The sequence below is a fragment of the Carassius gibelio genome, chromosome A25, assembly GCF_023724105.1.
Source record: "Carassius gibelio isolate Cgi1373 ecotype wild population from Czech Republic chromosome A25, carGib1.2-hapl.c, whole genome shotgun sequence".
Classification (NCBI taxonomy): domain Eukaryota; kingdom Metazoa; phylum Chordata; class Actinopteri; order Cypriniformes; family Cyprinidae; genus Carassius; species Carassius gibelio.
Genome location: NC_068395.1, coordinates 5,117,200 through 5,135,680, shown reverse-complemented (window position 1 = coordinate 5,135,680; position 18,481 = coordinate 5,117,200). Strand labels below are relative to the sequence as shown.

General features: G+C 36.4%; 3 protein-coding genes across 7 annotated transcripts in view; 2 read left to right on the top strand and 1 right to left on the bottom strand.

Moving 5' to 3' along the window:
• Positions 1 to 1,737: 1,737 nt before the first annotated feature.
• Positions 1,738 to 7,455, bottom strand: ap3s2 (adaptor related protein complex 3 subunit sigma 2). Its single transcript, XM_052543368.1, has 6 exons — positions 7,274 to 7,455; positions 6,818 to 6,909; positions 5,099 to 5,210; positions 4,704 to 4,775; positions 3,386 to 3,493; positions 1,738 to 2,216 (listed from the first exon to the last, which is right to left on the bottom strand). Exons 1-6 carry the CDS (start codon positions 7,340 to 7,342, stop codon positions 2,091 to 2,093), a joined length of 579 nt encoding a protein of 192 aa, XP_052399328.1. The 5' UTR covers positions 7,343 to 7,455; the 3' UTR covers positions 1,738 to 2,090.
• Positions 7,456 to 7,785: 330 nt separating this feature from the next.
• On the top strand, positions 7,786 to 14,696 carry LOC127947348 (uncharacterized protein C11orf24). 5 transcript variants are annotated; one of them, XM_052544432.1, is made up of 5 exons: positions 7,786 to 8,057; positions 8,551 to 8,590; positions 9,173 to 9,346; positions 12,161 to 12,259; positions 13,312 to 14,696. In XM_052544432.1, exons 3-5 carry the CDS (start codon positions 9,202 to 9,204, stop codon positions 14,046 to 14,048), a joined length of 981 nt encoding a protein of 326 aa, XP_052400392.1. In that variant the 5' UTR covers positions 7,786 to 8,057; positions 8,551 to 8,590; positions 9,173 to 9,201; the 3' UTR covers positions 14,049 to 14,696. The 5 variants fall into 5 exon arrangements, with proteins under 5 accessions (XP_052400392.1, XP_052400391.1, XP_052400389.1 ...); XM_052544431.1 differs by having other exon boundaries at positions 7,787 to 8,057; positions 9,173 to 9,352; XM_052544429.1 differs by having other exon boundaries at positions 7,788 to 8,057; positions 13,228 to 14,696.
• A 3,436-nt stretch (positions 14,697 to 18,132) lies between these two features.
• Positions 18,133 to 18,481, top strand: part of LOC127946989 (low-density lipoprotein receptor-related protein 5) — a 58,347-nt gene continuing 57,998 nt past the window's right edge. The window contains exon 1 of the mRNA XM_052543855.1: positions 18,133 to 18,421. Within this exon, the coding sequence (XP_052399815.1) occupies positions 18,340 to 18,421 (82 nt within the window). The 5' untranslated portion in view covers positions 18,133 to 18,339. The remainder of the gene's footprint in view (positions 18,422 to 18,481) is intronic.

Here is an 18,481-nt window from a genome sequence, read left to right as displayed (position 1 = left end):
GTTATGATCTGGGTAATGTTGTGTAGGAAAACCTTGGGTGCTGGCATTCATGTGGATGTTATTTTGACACACATCACCTACCTGAAGATTGTTGCAGTGAGGTCAGAGAGGTACCACATATTGGCACAGTGCAATATGGCTTCAGGAATGGTTTGAGGAAAATAAGAAAAAATGTAAAAAAAAATATTGCACCTTGGCTCAAAACGAACGAGCATCTATGGGATGTACTGGCCCCAGATCTCGAGGACTTGAAGGATCTGCTGCTAATCTCTTGGTGCCAGACACATTCAGAGGTCTTGTGGAGTCTATATTAGGCAGGTGGTTTTAATGTTGTAGCTGATGAGTGCATATGCATAATACATTTGTATAAATATATTTTCTGGATATATAGCCATTTTTGCATATTAAAACATGAATGTAGTGCAAAATATTAGTGCAGATCACCGGTGGGATCTATTCTTTTTCATTTGATTTTGAATTAGATGTCCCACTCAGAATCACATGCTATGGTGTCATTCTGAAAGAGAAGTGAACTGACATAAACATGCACTTTACAAAGAAGAACAATGGCCTCAGAAGCATCCGTTTGTGTAACTTCTGGTACAGACATCTAATTAGAGGCATAACTGTTAAAGGATAACGAAATGTCACAAAACTGTGCGGTTTGAACTGTTAACAAAGGAGCAAAGGACGGGATTAGTAACAAATGAACTTGCAGGCCTCTCTCTGCGGTCGTCAAGCTACATTTTGAAGTTGGATGTTCTAAAAACTGTGAAATAAAAGATGAAATTAATACAAAGATTTGGCATTACGGAAAATTTGTATTTTATTTATTTAACCAAGTGACCATTGAAAATCATTTGAAATTTCTGTCAATACGTCATAAATAGAACGCGACAGCAGTTTTCTGTCAGTTTTTGCCACGCCGCTCGCATCTGGTGTAGACACGGTGTTAGCAACCTCAGAGGTTTTATATTATCGATTTTTATTTGCCTTATCATAAATTATTTTTCAAACGACAAGTTATAATTTTAATTTCCTAAATGCAATAAATATTCCATTATTAAATTACATTTATTTTTATTTGAGCAATATTTATCTCATCATTAAATCAAAAGGCTCCCATTACCTCAGTGATTTCCCTTTTCTATGAAAATCATCTTGTATTAATAAGTTGACTAATATAAAGTCTTGCTAAATATTCAGTAGTCAGAAGAGATAGTGGATGACTTCAGATGTCATCTGATGACTCTTGAACTTTGATCGTTATCTTTAAAGATGACCAATAGTAGCTGAGGCTTCTAGATAAGTTATCATTTTTAGGTTGTATGTAACTCATTCTTGTTGATCCCATCTTTGAGGACCTCCTAAAAATGCAATAAAGTTTATTTTATAACGCTGCAAACTCATGGTGAAACCATCAATTTTGTCAAACATTTGCTGACGTACTGTCACATGAAACAGACCTCGCCCTGTGAACTGGTGACACTGCAGATCTTTCTGACAGTAAAATGTTGAACATTTAACATGAAATGACAAGATCAAATATCACGTTTTGTGTTTTGGAAATGTGAAGAAGTTCAGTGATCAAGATAAGACTTATCTCCAAAATACAATCTCATAAGATATTTACAACCTTGAAGAACCCTTTATTCATGGTCCAGTTCTGTTTGAATTATAGTAATAAAAAAAAATTATAAAAAAAAAAATTATAAAAAAAAAAATTAAAGACTTGAGTTTGGACAAAAACATATTTTTAATGACAGAGTAACATTTAATATAAATTATTAATGCATAACATTAGTAGTTGGTCTGTTGGCATTAATGACATGTTAGTACAGTATTGTGGAATTTTGCTACATCACAGACAAAACACTATAATCAAAACTGAAAACAGTTTGTCTACAAACCAAAGTCTGAAATTAAAAAGGTACATTGCAAATGATTGGACCCTGTAGTGTGCGTCGGACTTTTAAGAGTCCTCAGGTGATGGTCAGTCGTAAGTCCATAAATGGCAATATCTACAGTATCTGGCAATAAATGTCAACACACAATGACAACAAATAACCACAACGATTAGTCGTGCAAACTCAAAACGGGGAGAGGCTGGGAACTTTTATATTGATGTCTCCGATATTAATGTTCCGGGGTATTTCAGGGAGGTTCATATTTTTCACCGCAGAAACAGCTCGTGCCGGTGCTGCAGACAGACCGCCCTGCGGGAAAAAAAAAAACACACACACACAAAACTGAAGTCATATAAGAAAACCTACTAGTGACCGAGCCAGTCAGTCAGTTAAACACTGCATTTTAGTGTCAAAGTACAGAGTACAGTAGAGTTTATTAACCACCACCATCCCATTTCTACAGTTTTTAACCAAATATTGTGGATGGATGTTGCTTCGTTCTCTTTAATGTGTGTTGTATCCTCTAATGTAACATTTCCTCATTTTAATCCCTTCCATGTGTACATAAGAGTGTGTCTAATGTTATATCAGGTGTGTGTGTAATATCAGGAACACAGTGACTGTAAATCACCGATATGAGCCCAGACACCTTTCACCATTATATAAAATCAAATTAGGCCTTCCATCTTTGATACAACCAAACGATTTGCAGAAACAGGAAAGTGATGCTGAACAAGACTAATGTAAAATGCCTTCTGAGATATCGTTCATGCTTTCTACAAACATTCCCACGGCCCTTTTAATGTGTACAATACTATTTAACCGGAATGTTTAAAAAAATTAAACAAAAAATAGAATGTATGTATCACAGAAAACTATTTAAAAATGTCCCTTCCTGTTTGGATTGAGCAATGACAAATGTATAAGATGTCTGAATAAACTGGATTGACTACCGGTTATTCTGTTAAAGCTGCGGTAGGTAACTTTTGACGCTCTAGCGGTTAATAAACAGAACTGCTTGCATCTTGCGGAAGAACATTGTAGCCGGAACTACTTCTCTCTGTTTATCTCTGAAAAATCACAAAGGTACTGGGTTACTCCGCCGCGGTACCCCCGAAGCAATCTAAAATAGTCCAAATATAAACACTTATTATAGGTGCACCCTAGTGATTCAGGACAAGCCAAAAACACGGTTTGGAAAATGGATTCATGGTGTACTCGCTTATTATATACATTTTTCTACATTTTGAACACAAACAAAGTTACGGACCGCAGCTCTGATTGGTTGTTTCTTAACAGGAGAAATGGATTCCTGCAAATGGCAATAGGACCACTGGGAGGAGCCAGAGGAGCTTGATTTTTTTCACAGATTTTCTGTCTCATATTCAACTTTCGGTACATAATGACAGGTTTAATAAATATGTAAAAAAATATATTTTTTACAAAAGTTACCTACTGCAGCTTTAATGTGAACTCACCTCTGATTTCTCCATTCTGTTCTGAAGCTCGACTTGAGCAACTATTTCATTCATATTAGTTTCCAGAACCATCCCGCCCATGACAACTTCCTGGAGAATGTAATGAACCTGGAATAAACAACAAAACCTTCAACCTTCAAACCCTTGTTTTTCAGTAGTAACTTACAAAATACAATAATGATTAACAAATCAAAGACCTAGGCCTGAGTAACAAAACACATTTCCCAATCTGATTCTGATATTGATTTGATTCTGTTTCATTGGGGTATTTTATTAGTGAATAACATTTAAAACATTTTATCACTGGCGTCACCTTAAATGAAAAGAATCAGTTCAGAAAATCATTAGGTCCTGAATCGGATCACACTGGTTTTGATTCTCTAAAAAAACAAAAAGTCATTCATTTGTGAATTTGACTATTCTGGTTACACATCACGTTTTGATTCATTAATACGAACCCGTTCATAGGAGTCACTTGTTCGGGAATCTAGTTATACTGTATGATTTAATATACTAAAAGAACTGCTTCCTAGGAATCATTTGTTTCTGAATCGAATGGAAAACGTGATTCATTGGAAACTCATTACTTTTACACAAACAGCTCAGCCGATAAATCAGAGCATTAAAGAGCATTGAGACTGGACTATAACCCTGAAAATACACACAAGCACAAGACTACTGAAGCGCATTACCAAACATGTTACACATGGCTCACTCAGAAACAAGTTACCATAAAGCCATACATTGCCATTTACAAGTAATTCCTTCCCATCATAAAACATTATTACTGATTAGATAACTAACAAAAGCACTGTAGTGCACACTTGTGTCATGATCAGATTTTACAGTGGTGCCATAATGCAACAGGCAATTATCAGAAAGAGTAGACTGGCTTACATATAAACTTTCCCTTATACGCTGGATTTAATTATGATCACCCCCAATTATTCATGCCCTGATGAACATTTAACAGCAACAAAGAGCACTTTTTGGTAACTAAGGAGGTAAGAAATTCTATGCGTCATTATGAAAGGAACATCACAAACAAGTGTTATTTTAGTTTCACAATATACTGTTATGGTTTTTATTACTGTTTTGAATTAGTTCTTTATTTCCTTTTTTTAAAGTAGCTAAAGTTTTACTAATTATGTTTATTTAGTTTTTTCATTTTTAGTTTTTTTTTTTTTATTAAACATTTTGAAATGAAGCCTTGCTGATTTGTTTTTTATTTATTTTCTTTAATTTCAGTTAACATTTATTTAATGTCAAGTGACTTTTTAATTGTTTTAGTTAATGATAATAATTGCTCAAAACGGACCTTATCCATGTGAAAAATTAAGTCCAGTTCACACACGTTCTCAAAGCATTTGTCCAGGGTTTCCACAAAGACCTGCATGAAAAAAGTAAACACAACTGTGAATAAAAAGCTGTTATTTCAGCTACATTTTTAAAATACTTGTGTAAAGTTTCAGGTTACACAGAAAGAAAAAAAGAAGCAAAGTAACTACTCATGCAAAAAAGTAGTATGGCATTCCCATTGTATCAAACGGAAATACTAAAGGTAATAGAGAATTAGTATGGTCTAGTGAGGACTAAAGCATCCTGATATGTCAAACAACCATTGCACTAAAACAAGTGTTTAAAACTCTGCCTTGTCTTTATGTACATCTTCAAAAAACCATTAATACCTGAATGCAATATGAGTACGTTCACCTGTATGAGATCTAGAATCCCCAGCTCACTCTCTGATGAGTCCACACAAAACACAAAGTACAGGGTGGCATAGTGTCTGTAGATCAGCTTGTAGTCAGAGCCTCCGATCAAACTACAAGTGAAGAGCAAAACTAGAGTAAATCACTTCTGAGATATACAGGTGCATCTCAAAAAATTAGAATATCATGGACATTTTTTGTTTGTAATTTAATTTTAAAAAGCTAACTTTTTTATATTCTAGATTCATTGCACACAAACAGAAATATTTAAAGAGTTTTCCAGTTTTAATTCTGATAGTTATGGTTTACAGCTTAGGAAAAAAAAAATTCAGCATCTCAAAAAAAAAAAAAAAAAAAGAAAAGAAAAAAGATTTGCAAAACAGAAATGTTCAGGATCTCCAAAGCAGGTTTAATTATGCAGTCAGTACTTGGTTGAGGCTACTTATGCATGAATTACTGCTTCAGTGAAGCGTGGCATGGAGGCGATCAGTCTGTGGCACTGCTGAGCCGTTATTGAAGCCCAGGTTGCTTTGATAGCAGCCTTCCGTTCCTCTGTATTTTTTGTCAGATGTTACTTATCTTCCTCTTCACAACACCCCATAGACTCTCTGTGAGGTTCAGGTCAGGTGAGTTGGCTGGCCAATCAAGCACAGTAATATCATGGTAATCAAACCACTTGGAAGTGGTTTTGGCACTGTGGGCAGGTCCTGCTGCAAGATTAAATCAACATCTCCATAAAGCATGTCAGCAGATGGAAGAAAAAAGTGATCCAAAATCTCCTGGTAGATGGCTGCACTGACTTTGGACTAGATCAAACTCAATGGACCAACACCTGCTCCCCAAATCATCACTGACTTCAGAAACTTCACACTGGACTTTGGAATCTGTTCGTCCCCAGTCTTCCTCCAGACTCCAGACCTTGATTTCCAAATGAAATGCTAAATTTACTTTAGGACTGTGGACCACTGAGCAACAGTCCAGTTCTTTTTCTCCTCACCTCAAGTGAAATGCTCCTGACGTTTTTTTCTGGTTCAGGAATGGCTTGGTTGTAGGAATGTGACAGCTGTAGCCCTTTTCCTGAAGACGTCTGAGTGTGGTGACTCTTGATGCGCTGACTCTGGCTTCAGTCCACTCCTTGTGAAGCTCTCCCAAGTTCTTGAATCAGCTTTTCCTGACAATCTTCCCAAGGTTGTGGTCATCCCTGTTGCTTGTGTACCTTTTCCTACCCCACTTTCTCCTTCCAGTCAACTTTCTATGAATATATTTAGATACAGCACTCTGTGAACAGCCAGCCCTTAAGCAATGACCTTCTGTGGCTTACCTTCCTTCTGGAGGATGTTGATGATTGTCTTCTGGACAACTGCCAAGTCAGTAGTCCTTCCCATTATTGTGGTTGCATGTTCTAATCTAGCCCAAGAGGTACCCAGTGTAATCAAGCAATAACCCAACTAATCAAGCTCAAAATGGAATATTCAATTTTTTTGAGATACTGAATTTTATATTTTCCTAAGCTGTAAGTCGTAACCATCAGAATTAAAACAAACAGAAAAAACTAAATAAATTACAAAAAATAAAGAGCTTTTCCATGATATTCAAATTTTTTTAGATGCACCTGTTCAGAGCATACATCTTTATACCGTCCTAGATATAGAGATACAGGTGACAATTGTAACAGTAAAACCTTATGAGTAACATTATTATGCAGTAACCCTTCTGTCACCTTCCACCCTCCAGAAAATTGCAAACATTGTCGTCTCTTTTAGACACCAAGTGAAAGGTCTCCCTAATGATCTGTTGTTGCATATCTTCTGCCTGTGACAAAAAAAAAAAAAAACATCATCAGTTGTTGTCAATTACTTTTTCACACTGGATTTTCACATTAACTCATAATAAAATATACAGTGGAGCAAATGAAACACAATGGTTAAACATTATATAAAAATTACTATTATGAAAATAAGATACAGATTACTACGCTTATGTAGATTAGTTTATACACATATAATAAACAATAAACAAATTGATGCTGTATAGGCTAATGCTGTATGTTTAACTATGAAATATTGAGTAAAAGACAGATAAATGAATTAATCTGCTAGTAACGTTAGTGTCTAAATAGTAAGACTGGCAATAGCTGGCAAATGCAGTTTCAGTGTCTTTTATGCGCTTATCTTACAAAATATTGATAAAATCTGATGAGTCTGGGTTTCCCATGGTTGTTAAAAATGAGAATAGCCTTGATCATCCTTTCCGTTTGACTATTTTTATGTGTTTACTAGGTTTTTATGTTTTTAGCTAAGCTTTAGCTGGTCAATAAAGAACGACTCTAAGTACTTCCGTGTCCTTCCCTTCTTTATTATAAAAGTCCTTGGAAATAAATGTACAGACGGGGAAAACGATTAAAGAGAAGAACCTTTGTGTGTGTGTGTGTGTGTGTGTGTGTGTGTGTGTGTGTGTGTGTGTGTGTGTGTGTGTGTGTGTGTGTGTGTGTGTGTGTTTGTGTGTGTATGTGTTTCAACATTGTTAATTTTACATTACGAATATTTGTTTTGTATATATTTATATAAAACAATTTTACATATAATCCCACTATACCTTTCAAACTGTGACTACCCTAATAATTTCTGGAATTATTCAATATAATTAAATTCTCCATTATGAGCGGATGACTTTTATTTTGACGCGCTCACGGCCCGGAAGTCCTGCATGTCCTCTCGTCGCGTCACTCGTGTGTCGTGTCTGTTAGCTAGCTGCTACTTATATAAACAACCCAGAATTAAAATAGGAAACATCAGACAGCAGAGTGACAATAAACACGCACTGCATGAGGAATGAGACGGAACTTATTCGCTTACGTTTGTAAACTGCGGTAAAGAAAAGTGTTTCGGAAACACTGTTATTTACATTTATACCGACTGTTTTTGTTGTTGTTGTTGTGAAAGAACGCGTTGTATTTGTTGGTAAGTGCATCCTCGTGAGCTTTTTTATATATTTGCTTTGTCAGTGCTTTAATAGTTAACACCTTTTGTGTATTAAAATTGTATTGTGGTCATTCATCTGCATGATTAAGTCATTTTCTAATTAATGTAATTAATGTTCATATCTTATGTTATTTAAATGTTATTTATTTATTTACTGTAGTGTGTGTATCTAAGAAAAATAGATCCAGATCCAGTGGGTTAGAAAATTGTTTGTATTCGACAAACAATGGAGTTTGTGACCTTGTGACCCACATTACCATAGTAACGACCTTTAATTAACCTCCATGATGGTGTAAATTTACAATTATAAATTAGCTTCATGTGTGCCTTAAATAACCCTTTATATTAAAAGTAAATAAATAGATACTTAATGTAATAGGATTTTTTTGCTGATAGTTCTATGGAAGTGATTTAATCCTGTTTTATCTAGAACTAAAAAATGGCTTTATTTATTTTCTGTCTTTAATTCCAGCTCGGGACGGACCATCCGTGAATAATCTGCTTCATCTCTTGTGAGTTTTATTTCTTTGTTCAAGCCGAGATGGAAGTCATATGATCTGTAGATCCTGGAAGGAGTTTAGAGAGCCCTTCAGTGCTGTTTGCCATGACCAGGTGCTCTCAGGGGTGTGGCAGACATTTATGTTCTTCGCCCCAAGACCTATTTATTCACTTTTGAAGCTTTCATATAACCAACAAACTGCAGGATCAACTCCAGTTCAAAGCATATTTCTAGCACTTAGAAGAGGTTAGGGCGTATGCTTCTTTAAAATGGGAGCTTCTAATGTGAAATAGAATATCATATGTAGCTTTATAATATGCCTCAACGTTCCTACATGTTATATAGCACTTATTGTTTAGTATTATTATTGTTTCACAGGTTTGTGAAACCGCAGGTAGACCAGATGAAATTGTAAAGATTTTCCTTGTAGTGTTTTGGAATTTGTACTAGATGGCGCAATTGAATCATATTTATGTTAATTCTCACTTGCTTCTGATACAACTGATATCTATCTTTCTAATATATTTAAAAATGAATGAATTTGATTTAAGTTGAGCTACAGATTTATAAATTGTAGCTTTTGTGTATCTCACAGATGTTGGGGATGTGATCCTCTCTCAAATTATGGTCTCAGCCACTCATGTGACCATGCCTGTCCATCCTTTCCTGGTCCTGCTGCCCATTCTGGGTCTCCTTGTGTTTCCATATTCACCCATGCATTTGGTAAATGGCCTCGGGATAGTGGAAAAACCGAAGAATTGTTCCCTGAGTCTTTGTAAGTCTGTCTCTCGTGCACCTCAGATAAGCTTTTGAATGATTTGTTTAAATTGCATTTCAATAATAATAATTATATATATATAATATAATATATAATTATTTTTTTTATTTAAATTTTTTATCAATTTAATGTTTTATAATAAATATTCTTGGATTTTAATAACATATTGAGAGAAAGGTAACTACAAAGGATCATTAGGTTATGGCTACTATTCTGACAGAAGTATGCTATTGCAAAATGTTTTTTGTGTGTAAATATTTTTTTTGTTGTTTTTCTTTTTATATATATATATATATATATATATATATATATATATATATATATATATAACCTAATTGGATTTTACTTTATTTATATTTGTTGTTTAATCTCAAGCATTTTTAAACTCAAAGAAATAATTCAAAATCATTAATTATATTCCTATAATGCAATAAATATATAAGATTACACGGGTAAGTGTTTTTGCACAGAATCCAAGTCAGTCATCTTGGTAATTTTAACTTTCTGTTATATCTATCAGCAGAATGTTTTGACAATATTCAATATCATTCAGAACCTGTAAGACCTAGTTCAGGTCATGTCAGATAGATTGTATTTATGAGTTGAACGCACATGAACACCACCACAAATTCATTATTACATTTGAGTAAACTCTGAATTTTTATTAAATTGAATTAAAAAAAACGAAAAAAGTAAATATCACAATGTAAATTCTTTATTCATTTTTTAGTTGTATTATAAAAAAAAAAAAAAAAAAGTTTAATTTTATGTAGACAAGTTAATCTTGTTCTGACCAAAGTGACTTGAACATACCTGACATCATAATAACGACTTGTCAACACTTGGTCTTGAATGCACAAATTCTTCTGTGGAACACAAAAGAAAATATTTTGAAGAACCAAACAACATTAAACCCCACTTGAACTTGTGTGTGTGTGTGTGTGTGTGTGTATAATTTTTTTTATTTTCCATAATCTCTTCCAAGAAAGGAAAGGTTTGCAAAATGATCGACTAAGTTCTAACAGTACTGTTAACTGGCCCGAAGCTCTCACACGGGTCATTATTGTTGATCCCTGCTCATACATAAGACATAAAGCAGAATGAACAGATTTGTTTGATTCTTTTCCTCTATTTCTAAGAATTAAACCAGAACTTTTCTTTTCCTGTTTCTTTGAGGGCTTGAGAATGAAATGCAATCTGTGTGCTACCTTCAAAGATAAAACAAGGTACCTGCGGAATATAATATTTTTTTTTACTAAAGTAAAGCCATATGTTGCGCTTTGACTTTTATGCATCAAGTTTTTCCTTTGAAGGACGTGCACTTTCAAAGAAGGCCATGTGTTTCGCATTTAAGATGAAAGGGAGGCCTGGTCGGGCTGTTCTGCTTATGTGCCAGGCGCTGCTTCAGCGGGCCATACCCTTCTGCAGTCTTCGTCAAGACATGCTCTTTTTCTAATTAAATCACTTTCTTTTTCCCCTTTCGCTTTGACCACACACGTTGTACTTGAGTATCTCGCCACCTCTGTAAATGCTGGCTGTGTGTAGAGCGACTGGCGTAGCCTCCGTCTGATAACACGCACATACATTGTCAGTATTGAGTTTCCATCACGTTAGCTGTACAGAGATCGAAAGCAAGGTCAGAATCACCACCGCCATCTGGAAGTCGGAAATGTTTGGAATGATGGCAAGCTATAAATACATAAGCATTCCACATTCCAGTGAAGGGAACGGTGTGTTTTGGACTCGTCAAAGACCAAACGTCCTACAGGGCAACCTGTGGCGAATGCAAAAATCAGGCCAGGTCCTCTACTGTTTCACACTCCTCTCCTTTCACCTCTGGTTTTGTTTGTTTTCTGCTTCGAACAGCTGGAGAAGTGTTTTAAAAGGGAAAAATCACGATGCAGCTGGCCACTTGATTTAGTGTGTCGACGCTGACCAAGAGATGATTCATCTGGCGGTTAGCACTTCAGTGAGGTTGATTATTGATTCACCTGGAGCTTTTAAACTCTGGATGATAGTCCATTGGCAAGATCGAAAAAAGGAAATGGGGGCATTTTGGAGCATTCTGCAGTGCCAACGCAAGCAAATTCTTTCTAGCCCCGTTGGTCCTGCCGGGGGGAAGTGGGAATAAGGGAAAGATTGGAGACGGATGCGGAGGTTGAGGTGTGCACACATGGCTGCTGGGAGGGGTTCAAAAAGAGGTTCGGCAAGGCCTGTTTTTCCTCCCAGACGTGACTCGTTCCCAAAGACTGCAGAGCTCAGTTTGACATCCAGTAATGAGCATTCGGGGAACATCTCTCCCAGTGTAAACAACCTCTGGTTGAGAAGTCGCAGATTGTTTGTTTTATTTCATACTTTAGATCAAGTTGTTAGAAATATTTGGCCATGACACTCTAAAAACAGCCTTTGAAACTTGGGTTATGGTTGTAAAAAGTGTCCATTTTTGCTGTTTGATGATTTATGAATTGGACATTTTGATGATGTCTCGGATCTTGTGAATATGTTTTCTATTTGTTTTCTGTAACTTCAGATTCAGACTGATTTGAACCATTGACCTGTGTACTTTTCAAATGATTCATTCAGAAATGGCTCATAAGAGTCATTTAACTGTTGAACTCAATTCGGTCTGCAACTTGCTTTCAAGATCCTTTTAAAATAAGGTTTCTTTTGCCGTGGTACTGATTCATTAGCACCTCTGTCTATTCATCAGTCATATGTAGTTTTGAAGTCCATCGAAATTGACTGTAAACAAGGTTAATTTCAAGTAATAAAGTCCTGCTGATTACTTTGTTCTTCATTTTTCAGGTCCTGCAGGGGAATTCGGTTCGAAGGCCCAGAATGTTTCTTGTGAAAATGCCACAAATTTCAAAAACCCGTCAGTGGAACCAGATGTGAACCTAAATGGTAATATCTTTCCTAGGTTTACCTGCAATTTTTTTTTTTAATCTCTTGTAAGAATGTTTGTATTTGTTTTGTTCACTAACTTGTTCATTTGGAATGATTTGTCGCACTGATACAAAACCGTAAAGCCGAGTTCAGACTGCACGATTTTCAAAGTAGTCGGGTCACTGTTCTTTTCACACTGCATGACTATCCTGGCCGGCATTCAGTCACTGCTGTGCTCACACTGCACAATGGATCGGCGACAGAAGGATTCACACTGCATGACTTTACAATAGGAAGAATCGCCGACAGCTCTGTCTGGCACGCAAACTGTGTTTCACAACCAAACACACGCGAGATGTGACAAGGAAACAACGCGATATCACACTTGCAAGACCGGGGTTTTCACGTGAGACTGGGATAGCTCAGATGAAACGTCAAACAGACACGGGTGCTCCTGCTAAATTTAGACTAATTTATTTTCCATTTCATGGGTCCAAATAGACCGAGAAGAAAGCCTTTTTCTGAAATTAAGCCATACTTGCCGATGGTGTAGTCTATAACTCCCCGAATTCCCCGCTGCTCTGTATCTTGCTCTCTCATTGGATGTCGTTCATTGCCGATGTAGTTTTCAGTCAGAACACTTTTCAGACAGCATGATTTTGAATCGCCGACAGGTCCAGATATTTAGCATGCCAAATATCTCACGGGCATCGGCGACTCGTCTGCGATTCTCACAGATAGCGTCTTTGCTCCTTCACACAGCGTGATTGTCACTCGCGTGAATTAGCTTAGATTTGCCTGTGATTTCAGGCATTTGTCTGCGATTTTTCAAAACCTGTCGGCGAACCAAAAACGAGGCTAAAATCGTGCAGTCTGAACGCGGCTTTACGTGCAAAGTTATCAGAATCTAGAAATTAATTGTGACATTAGTGCAGTTAACATGGTCCAGATGTCACCATTTGTCAACCCAACCTTTGTTTTGGCAGACTCTGTCCATCTGGGCAAAAATCAGACTGGTGAATCTGTGATGCAAAATCAGCTTTCTGACACAAACTCCCAATCTTCTCCAGATGGTTCTTCAAATAATGTCACACTTAATGCTGATGACTTCATCTTCAGGACTTCCACTACCACAAATCTGGCCACTTTACCAGACAAATTTATGACCATATCGACCACCAACCTTCAGACCACTCCAACAGAGATGGTCCCCACAACCATTACAGTGGCAAAACCACCAATCACCTCAATAACTCTGACAACACCAGCTGCGACATCCACCAACACAACTAAACCTAAACCAATCGCAGCCAGCCCTACACCCTCTCCAACAACTAGCAGAATAACCACCACCTCCATAACAGTTGCACAAACCATGTTTTCAAAACCGTCTTCTTCACCATCACCATCAGGGACCAAAACTTCCGCCAGCATCTCACCATCAGTGCCTACAACAAATTCATCCACTACTACCGCAAAACAAATCCAAACTTCTCCAGCATCATCAGATGAGAAGAAGCCATCACCAACCACGCCAAAAACCTCATTGAGCCCCTTAGTAGTGGCATCTACACTGCCCAAGGACATTCCCAAAGGGGACCAAGCCGTGATTGAGGTGGCCGGAGACCCTTTGACCAGCCACCTGTTGAACACAAGCTCCTTGTTGGCCGTTCTTCTGTTTGGCCTCCTCTTCTTCTTGGTCACGGTGGTGCTGTTTCTCAAACAAGCATACGAGAGTTACAAGCGGAAGGACTACACTCAGGTCGACTATCTCATCAACGGAATGTACTCCGATTCAGGGGTCTGACCAGGATTGTTTGGTTTACCTTTCAGTATATTTCCTTTTTCAACGGTTGGTAGCAGATCGACTTTGGTTTGAGACCTCTTGGTAGCACTCAAACACTTGAAAGCCCCTTACGACTTCAAGATACGAGAATCCAGTTGGTGCTCGAGTGTATCTTTTGTTTCTATGCAGATTTAGCTTCCACCTAACTCTTGGCACACGGGGCTGAAGCCTTAGTATTAACTTAGCCCTCAACCTTCATTCAGTGAATGTCATTATAAGGGATTCATAGTGCAATACCTGGAAATGTTTTGTCTATTCTGTCTTGTCCAGTGTTTCATCTGCGGCTGCTGAGTTGGCTGCAATAATTGCCTTTTTTTGTTTGTCAGAACGGTTCAGGAAAATTCAAAGACATGTTTATGAATTAATGCCTTTTTTTCTTTTTCTTTTTTTTATGGGTGTGAGGAATAAATGCCAAACCAGGAATTGTGGTACAGAAGCACATTATAGCCAAGGGAATAACTCCGCCATTGTGTATTTAGTGTCTGGAACAAAGATCAGATCAGAGGAAGGGATGAAGTATGATCGTTTGATATGTGCCAAATTGATTTTGTAAGTCTTAATCGCTGCACTGTTAAAAAGATGCATAATAAAGAAAAAACTTATTTTGCACTCGGGAGTTATTTTATTATGTGTGAAGTGTCTGTCTGTTCTTGATGTTACCTTAACTTTGATCCATGACTAGGCTGACGCCAAATCTGTGCATCTGGTTTCCACAGAAACTGGAACTTTTATCATAATGGAGTTTCTGTGTTTCTCTTAATTTAATAAGGATATAGTTCACCCCCTTAAATAAGTTGGTCAGCATTTAACTAGCACATTAAGGAATGTGACATTGCTCTGAGAAAACTAAAATAAAACATTTAGGAGATGACAATTATGCGACATAATAATATATATTTTTTATTTAAATTCTTATCATGGTTATTCCAAATCAGCACAGAAATTGAAAAAAAAAACAAGCAGAAATGGATGCGTTCAAGGGGTCCGTCGCCTTGCTTTTGGAGCCATTGGGCCCCAGGTTTCCCACGGTTTCAGTGTTTTTTATGAGGAGTTTATATCAATCAGCCTTTGAAGTAAACAAGATGCCACACATAAACAAGCCACATCTACCGGCCAATCATTGCACCTTGGAAATGTGCATCGCACATTGTCTAGTTTTAAAAGTCTGGAATTTTAATTGGCAGGGAGGAGAATAACAAGTTGGAAAGGTGGGCTGACACCTTTACAACACTCTCACCAGGGGATGGTTTTGTTTTGGAGGGAAACACAACAAGTCATGTGAAATGTGGATTTTATTAGAGAAGCTCAGGATGGAGTATGGAGTCCATTGTTATCTTCTGCTGACGGTTGTGCAACTAGTTGCTGACCTGATCTGTCCTAAAAACTAAAAAATGTCATAACCTATGATTACCACATTTCTTGCTGAGCACGGTATTTTTATAATTTTCAAAGGAATTGTCTCAGGCCTCAAAATTTCCCAATCTCTCACTTTCTTTTGGCATTACACATCATAGATTATTACTTCATGCCAAAAGCGAAACAATGGAGACAAATTTCCAATAAAAACGTTAACCACGCTCTTCAAACAAAACACTGGGTCTCTCATTTGTTTTGATGGTTTGGTATTGATGGCTATTATTAGCCTTTTATTTGCTACAACTTTCAGCAGAATATCCATGTTTTCCTTGGTTGTGTAACTAAGTGGCAGACCCATATTCCAGCACAGCTTCAGGCTGACTATGACCATGAATTTCCAGTGAGAAGTAGGTAGCAAGCAACAGGGTTAGTGTGAAGCACATTGACATGATGCCTCTATAAACCCTCCGTTTTAAGAGGACTTGTTCCAGATGGCATCTGTTACGAACAAAATATGTCTCGGATTAAGTCTTGGATGCTTGGATGCAAAGTATAATATTCAAAAGTAACAGCGGGCAATGAAGAAAGTGATTTTTTTTATTTGTGCACAGTGCTCGGTGGATCAAAGAGAATGCCAAGAGCTATATTGCACAGGTGACTGTAAAGGCAGGTTTCATTACAGCATGTTTCTCTAGGCCCGGGAATTACTGCCTGCTTCACTCACACGCACTACTGTGCACATATGCTTTCACTTTGGATTTGGAGTTGGTTGCAAAACTTTAGCATTCAGCCCAATGAGCGCTTTCAGTCCGCCAGGGGTTTGGTTTGATCCTTGATGTTTACAGCACCTCAGGACTCATGAAAGAGCCCAAAAAGAATTTGCATCATTGTATTTTACTCTTTTATAACATGAGCTTTCATACAAGCAAGAAACATAACAGGCTAGCAACAAACAGGAGAAACTGTGCCAAGCATGGCATGTTTAAGCTAATGTTTTCACAAAGAAGAATTGATCTCTCATTCACTTACAAAGCTGGTTTTATGAATTTTAAAGCTTCTATCTCTCCTACGGAATGCAAAATGAGATATCTTTAATGTCTCATTTGTGTCTCAGATTGTCCTCTGGAGAAAAAGTCTCCAGAAAACACTCATGTGAATATGTATCATGTTTCAGAATATTTGACAATCTCTCATCAAAGAAATCATATGTCTCATCAAGTTCTCCCAAGACTAAATGAGATCTTTTTAATATCTCAGTTATTTCTCCTCCTTTTCAAACTGTTCTCCTGAGAAAAAGACATCAAACTAACATATGTCTCTTTCAGTTTGAGAACTATTTGACAATCTTGAATCAAATAACTCAAATATGTCTTATGAAGTTCTCCCAATACTGAATTTTAAATCTCTTTACTCTTACTATACATATTAACAATAAATATTAACAATGTTACATATTAACAATTGAATCATGTACTCTTTTTACTTTTCTGAGGATTTGTATTATTAAGAAACATTGATGGCTGCTTCTACTGAAAATCCCCTGAAGGATGAGAGTATAAAGCCACAAAAGTTCTGAGTATGTAAGTGGAAATGTGTGTATGTGTGTGTGTGTGTACATATTTATTATTAAATATAATTATATAAAAAAGTAAAATTCACTGATTTTGCGTTTGCTAACTTTATATGTCAATAAATCAGCCTGTTTGAGTGATTTAAATCAGTTTGTTACTGTAAAACTGACTGATATCAACTATGTCTGCCCACATGATGACTACAAGTTCATCAAGATTGGCCTTTCCAGCAACTGTAGCCAATAACAACACAACGAAAGAGTACAGTGATACACACACAAACATAATACAACACCACCATGACACACATAACAGCATAATAAAGCAGTAACATTACCTAAAAAAACTGAATACAACATAAAAACTCCAATAGAAAATTAAAATAGGTTTAATATATAGCCTACTCTTGAATTTTAATATATATATATATATATATATATATATATATATATATATATATATATATATATATATATATATATATATATATATATATATATATATTGCCTAAAATGTATATTCCTACTGCATTTTTAATACTGAATTCTTCGCACTTTAAAAAGGGTTTCAAGCTTTATTGTAATGCTGGTAAAACTTTACAATAAGGTTCATTAGTTAACTACTTTAGTTAACATGAGCTAAGCATGAACAATACTTCTACAGCATTTTAAAAACCTTAGTTAATGTCAATTTCAACATTTACAAATGCATTATTAAAATCAAAAATTGCGTTTGTGAACATTAATTAATGCAATGTTAATTAACATGAGCTAACATTTATTATAGACTGTATTTTCATTAACTAACATTAACAAAGATTAATAAATACTGTAATAAATGTATTGTTCGTGTTAGTTAATACATTAAAATGAATCAATGGAACCTTATTATAATGGTTTACAAAACTTCGCAAGTAAAAAGGCAATTAGAGCATATGACGTTTTATATAAATATGTACATATGAATATAGAATTTAGTTCTTGATGGATTATGCACTGGCACAGGGTTTTTATATATTTAATTTTTTATTTTTTATTTTTTTGCAATGGATAATTCTCATTGTATTGTTCTCGGTTATGACATTAATTATATATATTAAAAAACCTCCACTGGACTGGAGAGGCGACCGCGCCACAGCGCCGCACAATCCCACTTGATGACGTCGATCGGTTTCCGCTGTCAGTCATTCCCCTCCTCGTGCCTCCTTCTACTATCGCTAGAAGAGTCGCTCGGGCGAAAAAAAAACTACAAAAGTCCAACTGACTGACCTACGGACGGCAAACTTTCTCCTAACACCAATACCTCGAAGAAATGGAGCTGGGATTATGGAATTAAAGCAAGGAGCTCTTGCGATGGGGATTTTACTGCTGGAACTGCTGCTTTGTTGTAGTCTGACGGTGATTCGTGGTGAGTAACTTAGTTTCTGTGGAGTTTTTCCTGCGGCTCTGAGGTGTTGAACTCATTTAT

Excerpts from the sequence above, each read along its gene's own strand:
- LOC127947348 (XM_052544430.1), top strand. The coding sequence starts at position 9,202 with ATGGTCTCAGCCACTCATGTGACCATGCCTGTCCATCCTTTCCTGGTC. Across the intron at positions 9,353-12,160 it reads GAATTGTTCCCTGAGTCTTT|GTCCTGCAGGGGAATTCGGT; the intron begins GTAAGTCTGTCT and ends TTCATTTTTCAG. Across the intron at positions 12,260-13,227 it reads ACCAGATGTGAACCTAAATG|ACTCTGTCCATCTGGGCAAA; the intron begins GTAATATCTTTC and ends TTGTTTTGGCAG.
- ap3s2 (XM_052543368.1), bottom strand. The coding sequence starts at position 7,342 with ATGATCAAGGCTATTCTCATTTTTAACAACCATGGGAAACCCAGACTC. Across the intron at positions 6,910-7,273 it reads TCAGATTTTATCAATATTTT|GCAGAAGATATGCAACAACA; the intron begins GTAAGATAAGCG and ends TTTTTGTCACAG. Across the intron at positions 3,494-4,703 it reads TAATTTTTCACATGGATAAG|GTTCATTACATTCTCCAGGA; the intron begins GTCCGTTTTGAG and ends TGTTTATTCCAG.